The sequence below is a fragment of the Eumetopias jubatus genome, unplaced genomic scaffold, assembly GCF_037043125.1.
Source record: "Eumetopias jubatus isolate StellerSeaLion01/CBP00866 unplaced genomic scaffold, mEumJub1_p1.0 scaffold_9, whole genome shotgun sequence".
NCBI classification, from domain to species: Eukaryota; Metazoa; Chordata; class Mammalia; order Carnivora; family Otariidae; genus Eumetopias; species Eumetopias jubatus.
Genome location: NW_028274815.1, coordinates 22,302,613 through 22,321,075, shown reverse-complemented (window position 1 = coordinate 22,321,075; position 18,463 = coordinate 22,302,613). Strand labels below are relative to the sequence as shown.

At 49.6% G+C, this 18,463-nt stretch overlaps 2 protein-coding genes across 8 annotated transcripts; one reads left to right on the top strand and one right to left on the bottom strand.

The window, feature by feature from the left end:
• Positions 1 to 207: 207 nt before the first annotated feature.
• On the bottom strand, positions 208 to 5,876 carry ATRAID (all-trans retinoic acid induced differentiation factor). The gene is made up of 7 exons (XM_028099459.2): positions 5,543 to 5,876; positions 4,721 to 4,842; positions 2,067 to 2,138; positions 1,783 to 1,854; positions 1,561 to 1,682; positions 770 to 867; positions 208 to 556 (listed from the first exon to the last, which is right to left on the bottom strand). Exons 1-7 carry the CDS (start codon positions 5,639 to 5,641, stop codon positions 452 to 454), a joined length of 690 nt encoding a protein of 229 aa, XP_027955260.1. The 5' UTR covers positions 5,642 to 5,876; the 3' UTR covers positions 208 to 451.
• SLC5A6 (solute carrier family 5 member 6) lies at positions 5,705 to 17,570 on the top strand. 7 transcript variants are annotated; one of them, XM_028099452.2, is made up of 18 exons: positions 5,705 to 5,756; positions 6,433 to 6,499; positions 8,970 to 9,054; positions 9,998 to 10,539; positions 10,868 to 10,933; positions 11,274 to 11,325; positions 11,707 to 11,774; positions 12,069 to 12,223; positions 12,632 to 12,772; positions 12,976 to 13,105; positions 13,685 to 13,773; positions 14,184 to 14,296; positions 14,635 to 14,702; positions 15,102 to 15,188; positions 15,337 to 15,518; positions 15,711 to 15,814; positions 16,041 to 16,159; positions 16,586 to 17,570. In XM_028099452.2, exons 4-18 carry the CDS (start codon positions 10,147 to 10,149, stop codon positions 16,736 to 16,738), a joined length of 1,920 nt encoding a protein of 639 aa, XP_027955253.1. In that variant the 5' UTR covers positions 5,705 to 5,756; positions 6,433 to 6,499; positions 8,970 to 9,054; positions 9,998 to 10,146; the 3' UTR covers positions 16,739 to 17,570. The 7 variants fall into 7 exon arrangements, with proteins under 7 accessions (XP_027955253.1, XP_027955256.1, XP_027955252.1 ...); XM_028099451.2 differs by having other exon boundaries at positions 5,713 to 6,040; XM_028099450.2 differs by having other exon boundaries at positions 5,713 to 6,254.
• Positions 17,571 to 18,463: the final 893 nt, after the last annotated feature.

The following is an 18,463-nucleotide window of genomic DNA, read 5'->3' as shown; positions in this document are numbered from 1 at the left end:
AGCGTGAGGGGCGGAACCCAGCACGTAAGGGGCGGGGCCAAGCTAGCAACAGCGTGACGGCGTCTCCTCTCCCCCTCAACTCCGCCCCACTGCGAAACCCCGGGAAAACTAGAAAACAAAACCGACTATCCCAAAGCTCTCTCTCCCACTCTAACCAAGAAATACACAAAGCCAGGTCGCCTCTCTCTAAAAAGTTAAAAAAAAAAAGAACAAGAAAAGATGTTTATTATAGTCAAGCACAAGCACAAATGGGGCACTGGTCCCCGTCCATTCCTGGACTGCAGTGTCCACGACACCCCAAGGCTATGCAACTTTCCATCTTCCTGCCAAAAGTGGCTTCAGTCTTGAGGAGGATCTGCTGGCCAACCATGCCTGTCTAGGAAGAGAATCTCCCTGGCTGGGCTCAGATAGATCAAGAAGATCTTTAGGTCAGTAGGAAGACTTATGTGGTTCACGAAGTCTTGGCTTTTCGGCGTTGGGTCCCCCAAAGCAGAATGGAGATGGATAATGTGGTGGATCCCAGAATACCGAAGAACATAAGCAGTGAGAAGGAACCCTATGAATGACAGACCAAAAAAACCCCTCATACATCATGACACCAAGGACTACATCCTAATACCTAGTTCTTTCCTAGTATACCTATCCCCTTATCCAGGGCAATTCTCTTTTCTAGATGATTTGCATTAGCTCTGGTCCTAGGGCTCTTCTTTCAGAGAGGTTCTTCTTTATGCATTTCTCTTATCCCTAATTAGAAGGCCTAATTCCTCACCTGGCGCATACACTTGTAGCCATGGAAGCCATCAGCACAGACACATTCCAAGAGACCTGGACCATCAGGTACACAGGATCCATTCTCAGGACACATTTCTGTGAGCCAGAGAAAAACAGAAGACATCACTGAATCTCACTATGTAGGTTTGTCAAATACCTGCTTCAACTTAGATTCTCTCAACTACTTCTAGGTCAAAAGCAGAAGAAAGAAGATTTCAAATAATCAGAACATAACAAAGTCAAAGAGAGAAAGACATCCTTCATATGTGGAATATAAGAAACAGCACAGAGGATCATAGGGGAAAGGAGGGAAAACTGAACGGGAAGTCATCAGAGGGAGAAAAATTGTGAAAGATTCTTTTTTATTATTATGTATAGTACATCATTAGTTTCTGATGTAGTGTTCAAAGATTCATTAGTTGCGTAGAGAGATTCTTAACTATAGGAAACAAACTGAGGGCTGCTGGAGGGGAGGCGGGTGGGGGATGGGGTAACTAGGTGATGGGCATTAAGTAGGGCACGTGATGTGATGAGCACTGGGTGTTATACACAACTGATAAATTGTTGAACACTACATCTGAAACTAATGATGTATGTTGGCTAATTAAATTTAAATAAAAAAATTTTTAAAAAGAACATAAGAACAATACATCTTACAACCTTTTCTTTCAAGGGGTTAGAGGTTCAGAAACTTGAACAAGAAGCACTTAAGCAACTTAGTACTGTCAGAGCTAAAATGAGAATATAAGGGATGAAAGTTCCTGGAAGGGTGGAGGTGAGACAGCGTACCTTGGTCCCCAGTGCTGTTGCAAAGGTTCCTTTGCCCTTGGCAGGTTTGGTTTTTTATATAAAAGGTGACAGTATTCCAGGCATTAATACCTCCGGGACAGCTGACATCTTGGGGCAGTATCCTGAACACAACACAGGCAATCATAATACACAGCCCAAAATTGCTGAGCTCACAGCACTGTCCCTCTTTGGTTCTCTCCCCAACCCTATACCCTTACTCACAGAGTCTGGAGCTGGGTAAAGCCACGGAAGGTGTTGGCCAAGTCATCCTTGAGAGGGTTTGCTTGCAGGTCTCTGCAAAGCACACACTGTTAGTGGTGTGCTCTAGGAAAACACTCTACTTCCATTCACACATCTTCCTGGGCTGGTAATCCAGTTCTCATTCTGAGTTGTCCAAGTTTGGACATTAATATTCAAACATCTTTTTAGAAGTCCATCCTCAAAGACTTTCCCATCAGCCCTTTATCATAGCTGCCGTTGGGGAGGGAGGGTAACTAGTCACTTACATGATGATGGCAGTATGTGCCTGAGGAAAGTCTGGACCAGGGTCCTTCAGAGAACAGTTCTGGAGATCCAGCCTGAGGAAACACAGTAATCAGTGTAATTGTATGTCTCTCTTCACCTACGGTAAGCTAATTTAACCCTCTTTTCAGCTAATATTAATTGAACACAGCTGTGTTCAGGGCCACAAACTAGATGCTGTGGTAGATGTTTTAATTCTGCACTGTCCAGTTCAGTCACCACTAGTTACATGTAACTATTTAAATTAGGTAAAAAAGGGGCGCCTGGGTGGCTCAGTCGTTAAGTGTCTGCCTTCGGCTCAGGTCATGATCCCAGGACCCTGGGATCGAGCCCCGCATCAGGCTCCCTGCTCGGCGGGAAGCCTGCTTCTCCCTCTCCCACTCCCCCTACTTGTGTTCCTGCTCTCGCTCTCTCTCTCTGTCAAATAAATAAAAAAAATCTTTTAAAAATAAATAAATTAGGTAAAAAAAATTCAGTTTCTCATTTGCACTAGCCACATTTCAACTATTCAGTAACCACTCACCATGTGATCAGTGGCTACTATATTGGAAAGTACAGATATGGAACACTTCTATCATAGCGGGAAGTGCTATTGGACTGTACTGTTCTAACCAGTATATCTAGGCATCTGTGCATATATTGGAAGAAATTTGTTCCTTGTCTAGGTTAGTGAATCTCACATTGTAGCATTATGATTCTCAGATCCACAAAGGCCTTCAAATGGGGAAAAAAATTCAAGTCACATAAATGAAAGTTTTTTCCAAGTGCATTTTCTACCACAGACTGAAGACAAATTACTGGATATTAAGGACCATGCCACATTATTTTTCCTTCACTATCTATTGCTGTCTGTTCCTCTATTTTTCAAATATTTGCTGAGTGCCTTTTTTTTTAAAAAGATTTTATTTATTTATTTGACAGAGAGTGAGAGAGCACAAGCAGGGGGGTGGCAGAGGGAGAGGGAGAAGCAGACTCCCCACTGAGCAGGGAACCCAATGCAGGGCTGACCTGAGCCAAATGCAGCCGCTTAACCAACTGAGCTGCCCAGGCACCCATACTAAGTGCCTATTAACTGCAAAAATTGGGAGAATAAAAAGAAAACCCTCAGTATCTTAGTTTTCAAGTGGCCTACAATGTAGTACAGGAAGACCATCACCAAATATAAAAACAACATAAACATTAAATTATAATCTGAAAGAAATCACAGGACAATAAATGAATAATTTTGAGTGGTACAGACACTAAGGGTTAGAAGAAGTAAAAAAAAAAAGAGATATTATTCTAGCATTGAGTGGTAGAGAGCATTCACAGAAGATGCTGGAATTAAAGGATGGGTATGTTTTAATTTGGTGGAGGAAGGAAATTTCAGATAAGGAGGCCTGAATGAACAAAGAAACAAAAGCATAATGCTTTTGGAAAGTAGGCAAGTCTGGCTCAAGTCAGACCCTCATGAAGGGTTTTAGTGGACAAATAGTTGGGAAAAAAATGTTTGAAAAGTGGATTGAGACCAATCTGTAGTGGTTAATGGTTTGAACTTTATCCTGAGGGCAACAAACAATTCTAATTTTAAAACTAGAGAGGGATGATGGGAAAAAAAATTGGTTTTCAGATAGTTTCCTATAGAGAAGTATTTAGGTAATTAGGGATAAAGGAGAATGGAAGCAAGACAGATGACATTTAGGACTCTGAAGTGAGGGTGCACTCAAGAGGAAATGTTTAATAGGAAGCTAGAAGTACTCATGTGTACCTTCAGGTTGGAGAGGTGGCCAAGGATACTAAAAGAGATCTAGTTTGGGGAACACCTGCATGGTGGTTACAGCTGAAGCTATACGAAGAGAGAATCCTGAGTGTAAAGGAAGAAAATGCAGGGACTAACCTTCATAAGGGGACAGAATCTGCAGAAGAGGAATCTGCCTCAAAGACAAACATGAATTAACTGGAAGGGAGGAATACCCTATTAATAAATTGCCTTGGAGGCTAACGGAGCCATTTCATGGAGATATACACTAAGTAATCCAAAATTGAAAATTAAAGAACAAAACTTATTTTAAGAGGAAGCCGTAGGGGCGCCGGGGCGGCTCAGTTGGTTAAGCATCTGCCTTCAGCTCAGGTCATGATCCTGGAGTCCTGGGACAGAGCCCCACAACGGGCTCCCTGCTCAGTGTGGGGAGTCAGCCTCTCTCTCTGCCCCTGCTCCCCTACTCTCTTGCTCACTCTCTCAAATAAAAAAATAACCTCTTAAAAAAAAAATAAGAGGAAGCCATAAGAGGTTTTTTTTTAATGGGCAAAAATTATGACTTCTATGCAGTTTCAACCAGGAAGAATCACAGGATTGTTTACCTACCTAAAAATGCTGTAACACATTTAAATGTATGAGAATCATGGTTTGGATGCCCCCAAAACAGGCACGGATATTTATCCCAAAAGCCAATCAGGCAAGCCTTCAAGAATCTGGGGGGAGAGGGGGTGCCTGGGTGGCTCAGTGGGTTAAGTGTTGGACTCCTGATCTCCACCCAAGTCTTGAACTCAGGGTCCTAAGTTCAAACCCCACATTGGGCATAAAGCCTACTTTAAAAAAAAAAAAGGAATCTGGTTTGGGAACTCTTCCAGTATCCAGAGTTGTCTTTTCCTCCCTCACCCTACAATGGTGCCCTCCTGATTCAGGCAGCAGCGGGAGTGCAGCATTAGCTCTGGTGTCTGCTTACAATAAAGGGTCACTTCTGACAAATCTCGCACACTCCCTGGACACAGCATGCATATCTGCAGAAGAGAGAAAACTATTAGAATTCCAGAAAGAAAAGCCAAGAAAAGAACAAATAGGTAGCAAAAGTTAACTGCCAGTAAGTACACTCTTCAGAATCCCTTTAACACTGGGCAGGTAAGTGTCCTATCTTTATATGTCAAGTGTGCCTAGGGGATTCATTTCTTCGCCTAGAGCCAGGAGCTAAATCAGCACACTAGAGACTTTCTGCACCAGACCTTGCCCAGGAAAAGCCCTCATCTTTGAAGATCACTGTTCGAACATATTTATTATGCCCTCTCCAGTGACTTCTCAATCTGACAGACCCGGTTTGGCCAGGTATAAAAGCACCGCCGGCACACAAAGAACTCATCAAGCTTTACACAAGGTAAGTACTGCAGAGCACCATATACGGCATCCGCGCGTGACGAGCTTGAAGAGCCAGAGGGCTCGCGGTAACCGAAAAACTTAAGGTTATTCAAAGATTAAGGAACAAGGAGATCAAATTTTAAAGGTCTTCGTCAGCAGGGCGAGGACACCGGGAGACCTGCGCGGCGTGAGTACTCAGGAGCTGGAGCCGGCTGGGCTACAGCTAGGAAAGCCTCAGGGACCAAATCGGAGCCACGGGCGGGCTGGGGAGAGAGAGCCGAGGGCCGGCGAGCGCGAAACAAGGTTGCCCAGCACCTCTGCTTCAGCCCGACCTCTAACTTGCTTCTGTACCTCGGGTAACGCCAGAGCCCTTTCCGCGCCCAGAGCGAGGAGCAGGGTCGCTGCCCAAGGGACCAGGAACGAAAGACTGCCCGGCCCGCAAAGAGCCATTTTTTGCTCCGTTCGTCCTTCTCAGCGCCTCGCGAGACTTGCGCGTGTGGCTCCGCCCTGCCAGGGCGTGGCCTAGTCCCCCGGCACAGGCTGGGGCTTGCGGCTGCTCGAGGAGGTCAGAGCTCTTCTCTGCGCGCCCCGGTCCCCGTTAGGGCGGACTGGCCAACCCCCTCTCCTTTTCCCCTGTTAGCGAAGGCCTCCCCGCCGCCGCTCTTTCAGCTCCGTATTCCTCGCTTCCGGACGCCGAGGTCGCGTCACCGCAGTGGCTCGGGGCCCACTCCGTCCGCCCTCAGTAAACATGGCGGCGCCACGTGAGGCGGCCAGGGGGCGCTCCGCCCCCCCGCTGTCACTCAGCCCGCATACGGCAGGCCCGGTTCGGCCACTCCGCTGCACCCAAAGGTGGAGACCCGGCAAATGGGCCGCACCCGGGCGGGCCAGCGCATGGGGGCCAATGCCCAGAGGCTCCCGAGAGTGGCGCGGGAGCGGGGAGGGGCAGGGCAAGTTGGTTCCCCGCGTGGAGGCGTGGGAAGATCTGAGTTGAGACCGCGTGGTGTAGTAGTGGTTAAGCTACCTCACGTGTGGAGGGAAGGCGGGAAGCCAGCAAATAAAGAGGGTAAGGGTGATAGAAGAGTGAAGGGCAAACCCCGGCGGGAGGAGACGAGCCGGGGGAGGCTCCGGGCACCCTGGCACCATCACCTCAGTCCGGAGACCGCGTGGCGGCGGGATCCTTGGTGAGGAGGGAGGGGCGGGGTAGGCGCTTGCCTGCCTTCTCAACTCCTTTTCCTTCCCAGAAAAACGGAGCGATGCTTATCTCAGGACAAACGACTGGACCTTCCTAGCCCTGGCGGAGCCACGGAGGTAAGGGAAAGGCGAGCGCTACCCCAGGGTAGCCCTGGGGAGCCCCGCGCCTGGAGGGACTGAGTGTTGCCTTTGATTAGGGCCAGGCAAAATCTCATCAAAGCTGACTCATCTTGAGTGGCCGACCCCGGCTGCGGTATGTGGAATCAACTTGAAAGGATTTACTTTCAGCTGGCTGGCACGTTCTCTAAGGCGTTGGTAGTTCTTAGCCTTTTAATGAGGATACCGAAGCTTTCAGACTTCGAGGAATTCTAGGCACAAGGGCAGGTTTTGAAGGAATATTTTTTGGGACAGTTGGTCCTGCAGTGGCCCCCTTTGCCTTTTGTAGGAGTCAAGGCAATTCAGTGCAGGCCGTCAAAGGGGGTACGGTGGTGTGGAATGATGGTCTTCCGTTTCTGCATGTGTCATACTTTTAGAAAGGGGTCTCACAGCCCACTCTTTGTACCCTGTGTGTTACAGTTTTAGTGAAAGCACTCTGCTCTTTTGGTTCCTCTTTTCTCAGAGAAATGCAAGTCCATGGGGGTTTAGAGCAGTGTAGTTTTTAGAAAGCCACTAACTATCCTGTTCGCAGAATCAGAATCCTGTCTGAGGAACACTTTGTTACTGGGTCAGGTTTTTCTGGTCTTGCCTGGCTCTGTCTTCAGCCATCCAGGAAGGTTCTCTACACCTCATGCAAATAGAATTCTATCTAGAAGCTTCACCAGTTTACCCCAGCAGGAGAGTCTCCAGTTCTGTATGTCTGTGTTCTAGTCTACACTGAGATCGTTTTTCTTTTCCGTAACCAGCGTAGCCTTATCACTAACCCTTTACAGCTACGCATTCTTATTTGCACACAGCAGACACCTTTTCTTATTCTCCAGTATTTTCCATCACCTCTATCATAGTAAAATTTGCCAAAGAGGAGTGGGAACTAAAGATATTGCAATGTACAAAGGCCCAGGGCATCTTTAGGTTAAACCAGCGTGGCCTGTTGGGAACACTATTCTGGGTACGAACATTTGTGACTCATAGAACATGTGATCCTAGAGTTGCTGCCTCTGATATCCTCTCTTTGTTGGCCCCACGGGGTTCAGAGTTCAGGTTTGGTCTCTGTAAGACCATATCTTGCCAGCCGGGCGACATCTGCCCAAGAACACAGTATGAGTGAACCAGAAGACAGCCAGGCTGATCTTTCTCCTAGTGGGCAAGAACAGAAAACGTAGGTTATATTAATGTGTATCTAGATTAGTTGGAATCTAAACTTTGTTCCATGAATGACTGACTACAATTAGCATTCTGCTCCCGCCCTGGTTCTAGGAATAGTAAGCATGGGCCCCTTGGTAAATCACCTGTCCTACCTGCAGATAGCACTCTTTCTTTCTCCCTTGTTTTGTATCATGCTATGTGACCTTAGGGAAGTTCTTTAACTTTTCTGACTCCGTTTCCTTGAGAGCTAGAGAGTGTTCACTTAAAGTTCATAAACAGAGATGGTGTTTTAAAAGTGATAGCAGGGGTGCCTGGGTGGCTCAGTTGGTTAAGCGACTGCCTTCGGCTCAGGTCATGATCCTGGAGTCCCGGGATCGAGTCCCACATCAGGCTCCCTGCTCAGCAGGGGGTCTGCTTCTCTCTCTGACCCTCTTCCCTCTCGTGCTCTCTCTCATTTTCTCTCTCTCAAATAAATAAATAAAATCTTTATAATAAAATAAAAGCGATAGCAAAGGGTACTTTTTCATTATCGTTATCAAAGTTTGTAAAGCTCACGGCACGCAGCTGGGTTACAAGAAGTAAGAGCTGAGTTGCTTCACTAAAAAAAAAAAAAGAAAAGAGGGGGTGTTCAAAAGGGGTTAACTGTCATCATTTAGGCTATCTGTAAACCTGGCATGCTTTGGTAATTTTTTCTCCATATCAATGAGTGTGTTGTGGGTATCTTCTAAAGACATTATGGTATAAATGAAGAGTGGATGGATGGGGAATCAGTAGACCTGAGCTCTAATCTAGACTGACAATAATTGGCTCTGTGGTTCTGGAAAGATCAGTTGAGTCATCTGGGCCTCAGTATCTTTGTTGGTAACTGAGGGGGCTCGTGATAGTGATCTCTGAATGTTCCCTTAAGTTTTGAAGTAGCATAATCCTGTCCTTGTTCTGAGGATAATGCTGATGATGCTGTATTTCTTTGAGGATTAGTATTTTTGGTGCAGGAGTCAGAAAAGCAACTTTCCCGTTTCCCTGGGCTCCTACTTTCTAATTCCTTCTAGCACACAGTGCCAAGTGTGACTTACAGTGGAAGCCTAATCTAGCTAGGAATGCTGTTGAATGTGAGCTCCCCGTTCCCCACTCTGGAGCCTCTAGGACTGAGCTGGAGTTTGGGGGCCATATGGTGATAGGGCCATTTGGATCACATTGATTGGTTGGTTCCCTGAAGGGGCCAGAGCAAATAGCTGCTGAGCTTCACTCCGCCCCTAAATCCTGATTTCACCTCACCTACTTATAGAGCCAGACCCTCAGCTTCTGCTCAGCTCCAGACAAACACAGCTTCTCCAGGCAGCGCTGCCTCAGAACAGAGATTACTTCTCTAGGTAGGTTCCTGCTCCAGGAGGGGAGGCACGCTTTCCCTGGCTGTTCCCTTGCCCCCAGCTCCCTGGCTGGTTTGCTTCTCTGTATCATAACTCTGAACTCCTGGCTCCCGCACATTGCCCTCACACTTTTGAATCCCAGCACTCTCCCCGGATCTGCTATTGACTGTAGTGTTGCTGAGAGATGGGTGGCAGGGCTTATCTAGTAGTGCTGGGGAGAACAAAGTGCTTGGCCTGGGGATATGTGGAATGGAGTTTGGGGCTGCCTTGTAGGTAATCGCACTGGGGATCAGTGCTGAGAAGGGGTCCTGTTAGGAAGGTGACACTGGGAATAGGGGAGATGGGAGCTGAGGCTGGGGAAAGAGAGGAAGCCATGCTGTTATTAGTCTCCCTTTCTTCTTCCCTGCTGGGCTGTGGTGCCAGGCTGGGGTCTGCTGGCTTAGTACGCTGTAGTGGCTGGGTCTGTGCCTGCAAGTGGGGGCAGGGAAGTCCTTAAGAAGAAATGTGGGCTAGAGTTGATTTTTCATTTGTGATTGGGGTGGAAACCTAAGAAGGTTCGTTTTTTGTTTTTGTTTTTGAAGCTTTAATTTATCTTAGGAGGGTGAGGGGCAGAGGGAGAGAAAATCTCAAGCAGACTCCACACTGAGCGCAGAGCCTGACACAGGGTTCGATCTCACGATCTAACTGCACCCCCCAGGCGCCCCAAGAAGGTTGTTATATTTCACAGCTGTGTATGCCCAAAATGATCTTGGACAAGCAGTTGTCTCCTGGCTGTCTCACTCTGCTGCTTCCTTCCTCCCCTACCAAATCCATACTAGGATCTCTAGACCTACAAGGGCTGTACAGAGCTGGCTGGTCCAGGTTTGATGGGTGTGGGATATACAGGCCTGAGAATGGGTGCCCATGAAGGCAGGGTAAGCCTGACTAGGAGCTGATTCCTTTGCAGCTCACTTGGACAATGTCACTTGGTGGAGAAGGACTGTGAGATCGTGGCTAGAAGCCAGGTTGTAGCCACCTGCCTGCCACTGCCCAGCTGAGTGGCAGCCCAGAGCCCAGGAGCAGCACGTGGCTGCTAGATACAGACACGGCGAAGATATGAGTGTGGGGGTGAGCACCTCTGCTCCCCTGCTCCCAGCCTCAGACACAAACACTGTCACATCTACCTTCTCCCTCGTGGACTATGTAGTGTTTGTGCTGCTGCTGGTTCTCTCCCTTGCTATTGGGCTCTACCATGCCTTTCGTGGCTGGGGCCGGCATACTGTTGGCCAACTGCTCATGGCAGACCGAAAAATGAGCTGTCTTCCTGTGGCTCTGTCTCTGCTGGCCACCTTCCAATCAGCCGTGGCCATCTTGGGTGTGCCGTCTGAGATCTACCGATTTGGGACCCAGTATTGGTTCCTGGGCTGCTGCTATTTTCTGGGCCTGCTGATCCCTGCACACGTCTTCATCCCTGTCTTCTACCGCCTGCATCTCACCAGTGCCTATGAGGTGAGTGGGGAGGAAGAGGAGCACATAGGGCCATCAGGGGCAGGAATAGAAAGAAGGACGAGGCCATATATGAGGGATCTGGGTCTCTGGACCTCTTCTGCTTAATGAGAACGATGGGACACATTGTGTGTTTCCAAGTTCTTTCTCGGTGAGGTCAGGTGGGGAGAGAAGGAGGGTCCCGTGCTGAGAGGCCCAGAGCAGATATGAGTTGAATATTCCTTCACGTTCCTGGGTTTCTTGAGGGAAGTCGAATTGTGGGGTAGAGTAGGGAGGAATACCTTTACTTATCTATATATGTGTATACATGTACATACATATTTTTATCTAGTACCTGGAGCTCCGATTCAATAAAGCTGTGCGGGTTTGTGGGACCATGACCTTCATCTTTCAGATGGTAAGTAGAAATGAGGGTAGAATTTGAGCTTGAGAGAGAGACCCAAACTCTGGGTATGTTGAAGCATTCTGAGCTTTTCCTGCTCTCAAACTGGCAAGACTGAAGGTCCCACTAGGGGTCAGTGTTCCTGAAGCCATCAGAGGCATCCTGCTTCCCATTCCTTCCAGTTGCAGCACAGTCACTATGGTGGCAGCAAGCCAAGATTTGGAAGAAAGGAGAGGGAAGTGAGCCGAGACGAAGGGAGGCCATTAGATTATTGGAGCTGAGGTCCATTTTTTCCCTTCCCTCTGCCCACCTTCCATTCCCCTCCCCCTCACGTTCTCTTTTCCATACGCAACAGGTGATCTACATGGGAGTCGTGCTCTATGCACCATCATTGGCCCTCAATGCAGGTGAGGAGTCACAGCCCTTGGCTCTCAGCCACAGCCAACTGGGAAAACACCTTTGGGAGGGGCAGGTAGAGGAGAGTGTGCAGAAAAGAATCTGACCTTGGCCAGGGAGTTACTTCCCTGCATGGGCTCTTGACTGGTCTCTGCTGGAGGTGGAAGTGCCTTGGCTCACCTCACCCGAAAGCTAATCAAACATTACTGTGTCTCATCTGAACTGGTGAATCAACACCTTTTGGTGGGATTCAAACATTTTTTTTCCATTGTGGTGAACGATTTATTTTGTCCTTAATGACCAAATGCCTTACGTCTTACTGGGGTTTTTCTGGTTTCTCTGTTGGGAAACCCTCTTCCAGAGACAGGAATGTGGTTTTTATCTGTTTACAGTGACTGGCTTTGACCTGTGGCTGTCAGTGCTGACCCTAGGCGTTGTTTGTACTGTCTATACTGCTCTGGTAAGTGTAGTAAGTCTTAGGAGAGGGAGGGGAGATGGGAAGGAAAAAAAAGAAGGGATGAGGTAAAAACGTAGGTGAGGTGGGATGGAGCTCTGGAGTGGGACGAGACAGGTTGTAGGAGATGGGCTGGGACTTTGGTGGGGTAGGAGACGGGCTGGGACTGATGTCAACAGAGGCTCAGCGGTTATGCCCCTGGTAGCAGTATATCGTCCCTTGCTGGTGGTAGGTATGGTGTCTTCACTTGTGGATGGTTTTAAAGACGTCTGTGGCAGGCATGCTTTCTTTGCCTTGCAGGGCGGGCTGAAGGCAGTCATCTGGACAGACGTGTTCCAGACGCTGGTCATGTTCCTAGGGCAGCTGGTGGTTATCATTGTGGGGTCAGTCAAGGTGGGCGGCTTGGGGCATGTGTGGAAAGTGGCTTCCCAGCATGGCCGCATCTCTGGGATCGTGTAAGTACACCCCTTCCCCTGGCTGGGGTCTGTAGTGCCTGGGGGCCGGGCCCATCCTAGAGCCTGAACTCAGGGCTGCAGTAAACAGGACAAGCTGTGGAAGCCTTAGGGGCAGCAGTGAGACAGGTGGGAAGCTGGCACTGCAGAGATGGAGGGTGATCACAGGGATCTGGCTGGTGGGTAAGGAGGGTGAAGATGTTTTTAGTACCTGGCATGCGGCTGTGGGTTGGGAGGGCTAGAACCCTTCCTCCATCTTGCTGTGATGTTTCTTGTGTCCACCCAGTTCTTGCCTTCAGTAGCTCCTTTGCCCTGCAGCAGCGTCTCTGCTCTGCCCCCCGTTGTAGGAGTGTGAGGAAGGCTGTGTCTGTCTGGGGCTATGCCACAGTGACCAGTCGGTGTCTCTTGTAGGCTGGATCCAGATCCTTTTGTACGGCACACTTTTTGGACATTGGCTTTTGGGGGTGTCTTCATGATGCTCTCCTTGTATGGGGTGAACCAGGCTCAGGTGCAGCGCTACCTCAGTTCCCGCACGGAGAAGGCTGCTGTGCTGTGAGTACAGGGACAGGAAGACCAGGGAGGAAAAGAGGAGAGGGGGCCCCGTTCCACGGGGCAGGTGGGAGTTGGGGCAGGATGCCAGAGCATACACACACACCCGTTGGGGTCAGGATATGGGTCTGCTTTCTGGAGCTCGGAGACACGCCTGAGGGTGTCTGTTAACAGTCTCTGTCTCCTTGGTACTGGTCTCTCTGCAGCTCCTGCTATGCAGTCTTCCCTTGCCAGCAGTTGGTTCTTTGCATGAGCTGCCTCATTGGCTTGGTCATGTTTGTCTACTACCAGGAGTATCCCATGAGCACCCAGCAGGCTCAAGCAGCCCCTGACCAGGTGAGAAGTCCTCCCTGGCACCCTTCTCTGCCCATGAGGGCCAACCTGGCTCCCCAGAAGGAGTGTCTGGTTGGCTGCAGAAAGGACTCTCACCTTGGGTAGGAAATGGATGTAAGTCGTTTTCCATTTGGGATTCTACAGTCTAGCACATGAGGGGCCCAGCCCCTGGCCGGCATCACCTAATCATAGTGCTCACCCTGCTGGGGTGGGGACCTGCCTTTATTACTGGCTCACCACTGTGCACCGTGCACTTTGCTGGGAGCTGTCGCATACCTGGTCTCCTGTAATTCTTAAAACAGTCTCATTTTACAGAAAAGAAAAAAAGCCTCATCGAGGTGGCTGGAATGCTCATCACACTGCTAGTCAGGGGCAGGGGTGGGGCCTGAACTGCGTCTTTCTCTACCTAGAGCCCATTTTCTCTTCACTAACTGGGACACCCTCAGTGCTTAGCCCCCTTCTTAATCACCCACTCTCCATAGACTGGTAGGGGCACGTGCAGGGGGCTTCCCCCACGCTTCACTCTGGGGAAGGGAAGGGTTCCTCTCTCAAGAGAGCTGTGCACTTCTGCTCTGCCTGCAGTTCGTCCTGTATTTTGTGATGGATCTCCTGAAAGACCTGCCAGGCCTGCCTGGGCTCTTTGTTGCCTGCCTCTTCAGTGGCTCCCTCAGGTACCCTCTTCGACCATTTCCCTCAGGCTTGGTGCAGCTGAGCCCTACTTGGCCCAAGGTGACAGGTAGAAGAGGGGATCTCTGAGTTTCTCAATGTGCCCATCCATCTGTAGATGACGAGGGACAGCTCATCTGTGTAGAATAGAGCATGTCCTCTCCCAGGGGTCCCCCTTGCTGGTGAAGGATTCTTCTAGGAATTGATTGTACTTGATCAAAACCTGTATCCCATTCAGAAAGGACAAGTGCCCTTGCCTTCTGGGCCTCTTCCTCAGCTGCCAACCGTGAGGACAGCTTCTGGCTGCATATGTCCTCTCCTGCCTTTAGGGTGCTGTTCCTCAGTAGGGCCGCTGTTGGTTTTGCCTCTCAGCTCCCAGACTCAGCACAGCTCGTCTTTGTCTTCCTCCTTTCAGCACCATATCTTCTGCTTTTAACTCATTGGCAACTGTTACGATGGAAGATCTGATCCGACCCTGGTTCCCTCAATTCTCTGAAGTCCAGGCCATCATGCTTTCGAGAATCCTCGGTGGGATTATGCTTCCTCGTTTTTTCAGTTGTATTCTTTCTAAAACACATCCTAAGCACTGTCATCAGTCTGCTTCACAGCACCAGCTTTAGTCTGGGTTCAGTGCTTGCCAAACGAAGCACACAACCTTGACATCTCAGGGCATTCCCTGGGAAGGTCTCTGAGTTACATAGGTGGGAAGACCAGGTGGGAGGGACCTGGAGCTGGGGCAGGAAGGAATATGCCGTTTCCAAGGACACAGAGGTAATGGTTTGGCTGGGGAAGGAGCTTTGCTCTACTTTTTCTTCTTTTAAATGTGTTAACTTATTTCTGCCTCTTTCCTCCCTTCTTTTTCCCAGCCTTTGGCTATGGGCTACTTTGTCTGGGAATGGCATATATTTCTTCCCAGATGGGACCCGTGCTACAGGTAAGGACTATGCAGAGAAGAAAGCAATTTTTAAGGGAGAAAGGAGTGGATTGAAACAGGAAGTTGAGGAAGACAGCTGAAGTGAAGGGAATGGTATAGGGATAGGTGTCAAAAATGCACCTTTGATGGACCACCGTTAGCTGCGTTCCCTAGAGTTATTCCCAGGACATTGTCAGCTCAGAGTCATCTAGGGAGGACAACCCAAAGTACATTCCCTTCACATTCCCGGGATTTGCCCTCTGGAATCCTGCATTCTGATGTTTCCAGGTAGAAGATACAGACAGATCTGACAAGTGGGGTGCTGAGACATTGGCAGGTGGCCATGCTTTACATTGGTGAGGCTGGGGTTCTCTGACCCTGAATGTTCTCTCGTTTTTTCCTCAACCCTGTCCTCCACAGGCAGCACTCAGCATCTTTGGCATGGTTGGGGGGCCGCTGCTCGGACTCTTCTGTCTTGGGATGTTCTTTCCTTGTGCCAACCCTTCTGTGAGTGATCCATCTGGCTCCACAGTTGTGTACAGGGGTGGACCTGAGAATTATCTTGGCAGGGCTCTCCCCATGAGTTCTGGGAACTGGCGTGAAGATTTATTAGGGCTGGCATCATGACAGGAGAATGTGTTGTGTCTCTGGGCAGGGTGCCATTGTGGGCCTGTTGGCTGGACTCATCATGGCCTTCTGGATCGGCATTGGGAGCATAGTGACCAACATGGCCTCCGGCATGGCACCCTCTCCCGCTAATATATCCAGCTTTTCCCTGCCTAGCAACCTGACCTCTGTCACCATGACCACACTGATGCCCTCAACCACCCTTTCCAAGTGAGTTGGGGCTTGCTCTCTCCTTGGTGAGAATAGCTCATTTTTGAGGGGTTTCCCAGGGGTCTTGCTAAGGGATGGGCCACCAGAGTCCTCAGGGAAATGTTAGGTGTTGGGTCCCAACATCCGGGGACTATGTCCCTGAGGAATGCCCTGTCAGTGATTGCTAACTGTCCTCATTCCGGTTCTCCCCAGGCCTACAGGGCTGCAGCGTCTCTACTCCTTGTCGTATTTATGGTACAGCGCACACAACTCAACCACAGTTATTGTGGTGGGCCTGATTGTCAGTCTGCTCACTGGTGAGGGCGTGTGGAATGGGGACCCAGAGAAGTGAGACTGAGGGAGGCCACTCAGGGAATCTGGACTCGGTGGCGGGGACTGACCCTGCCCTCTGAGCTCCTTGGGCTTCTTGGCTGAGCTCTGGGAGGTGGGTAGGGGCTGGGAACTCAGAGCCCTGAGAACAGATGGCTTGCTGGGTGTGCCCTGGTTACATGGTAGGAGACTCAGAAGTGCCTTTGCCTTCAGGGGGAATGCGGGGCCGGACCCTGAATCCTCGGACCATTTACCCGGTGTTACCAAAGCTCATCGCCCTGCTGCCCCTGTCCTGTCAGAAGCGATTTCACTGCATAAGCTACAGCCAGGTAGCAGCTATGTTGTCCAGATTATACCCTCCCCTCCCTCTCTTACTGCCGGACCTTCCAGATTCTCTTCCCTCCCTTTCCTTTCTCCTCCCCAGCAGCTCTCATTATTTGTCTGAACCTGGACCATCCCCCAGTAACTGCCCTGGCTTCTACCCTCAGGGAAGTGCTGACTTGGTGGGTAGAAGGGTCTCAGCCCAGAGAGGTGCCCAGTGTGCTGGCCTTTCCTCTCACTACCGCCCCCACACCACCACCACCACCACCACCACTCACCTCATGCTTTGCTCCTCCCTTTCTCCCCCACTGCCCTTTGCTGATCTCCCTTCCAGCAGGGATCAAAGCAGGGTCTTCACCTTTTCTGCCTGAGTTCCTTCACGCCTTTGTCTCATGTTCATCCCACCCCCTCCACTCCCTTTGCTCTGTGTTCTCCAGGATCTCTCAGTGGACACTGCTACATTTCCGGAAAAGATGAGTAACGGGATGTTGAAGAACAGCAGAGACAAGGAGGTCATGGCAGTGCCTGAGGAAAGCTCAGCCCACCAAGGGAACAGCCCCACCTTCATCCTCCAGGAGACCTCACTGTGATCTAGGCTTAGGTCCCAGTGCCAGAGGCCATCCTGTAGTACAGTGATGAGTTAGGTGATACACAGTGTAGAGACAATCGAGGACTGGATTATCTAGCCCACCAAAGGACCTTGTTTTTAGGTGTTTGGGTTGCAGTAGAAGCTGTCATGTCATGGGAAGTGTTGAGGGTAGGAAAGGATTTTTACTTGTCCCTTGACAGCCTATTCTCTATAGAGGACGGGGCTTGCAGGGGATAGGATTTTGCTAGAAAAGGGGATCGAAGCAAATCTTCTGGGAAACGGGAAATGGCTTCCAATTAACCATCACCAGGCTCCTTTGAAGTGAATAGAAATAGTAGTGCTAGTTACCACTACTCTGGGGCCTGGTTTCACAAGGTTGGCCATGTTTACCATGAAACACAAAGCTGTCTTAGTCAGCTGTTGCTTCTCTTGTGGTACTAATTTAAGGATAGATTCTGTCAGCCACAAAGGGTCCGTAACTACTTTCTCATTATCTGTGACGCCCAGGCCCCTCTCATTCTTGTCTACCTCCATTCTTGAGGGGGAGGGTTTGGTGTCCCTGAGAGACCTCAGAGTGACATTCATCTCGCTTGCATAGACTAGGGAAGCTTTCCACCTCACTGTCCCCACCCTCCACCTATGTCATGGGCACTTGGGGGCAGAGCAAATATTGATCTGAGAAACCAGGGCATGACCAGGTCCACTGTGGAGTATGCCATTCACCTAGCACACCACTCTAGTGTCATTTCGTTGTTCATGTTCATGTTTCCTTTTTGGAGTTTCTTTCCCACAGATCTTTGTTCCAAGGGAATAAAAACTTACTGGACCTAGAATCTGGGCTTCTGTACTGTTCACAGCTGTTCTTGTCATCGTCGTCGTCCCCCTGCCCCCCCTTCCCGGTCCCATCCATGGCAGGGGTAAAGTGCTTCCTCCTCCCCTGCACAGGTCTTCCTCTGCTGAGGAGAGGTGGAAGGGGACTGGCACTGGCTTGTGGAGATTTGGAGACTGGCTGGCATGTCTTCAGGGACAGCATTGGACTCATCTGGGTGGAAGATGCACACTCTCCCTCTGCTGCTTTTCATCCCCTGTGGCTCATTCTGTCTCGTGTCCCACCTCCACCTTGTCCTTGACCAGAAAAATTATTGCTGCTCAGATTTTCACTTTTGGGGCTGGAGGAAGAATGCTGTTATTTGGCTTTTAAAATAGAACGTTTGAGCTGGACTATGGTGAAGAACACTGTGCTCAAACCCCTGGGCCCGGCCCAACCCTGGACTCATCCAGCTGCTCAGAAGGAGCTCTACACAGACTCTCCAGGCCCCTCAGCAGAGAACTGATCCCAGGCAGATCTGTGGACAGTTTCAGAAAATGCCCAAGTGGACTCTGCCTTGAGGTCTGCTCTCTTGACAGCCCCTCAACCTGGGGGCTGAGGTGCCATTGCTCTTGGCTAACTACCCCACCCCACCAAGCTGCTAGAGTTCTAGACCTAACCAGGTTCCCATTTGTTCATTCTTCAACATATTTATCCACTGCCTACATGCAAGGGCCTTAAACTTGGCTACCATTTTGCATCTAAGGAAATGACTGCCACCCCTGGACCCTGTACAGGTACCACCATCATTTCAAAGTGACCTCATTTAGTCTCAGATCCTTGCCTGTTAGCTATATTTGCATAGAAAAGGTGAAAGTCCACAGGATTCAAAACTTTCAAGAATTACGATGTTTAATG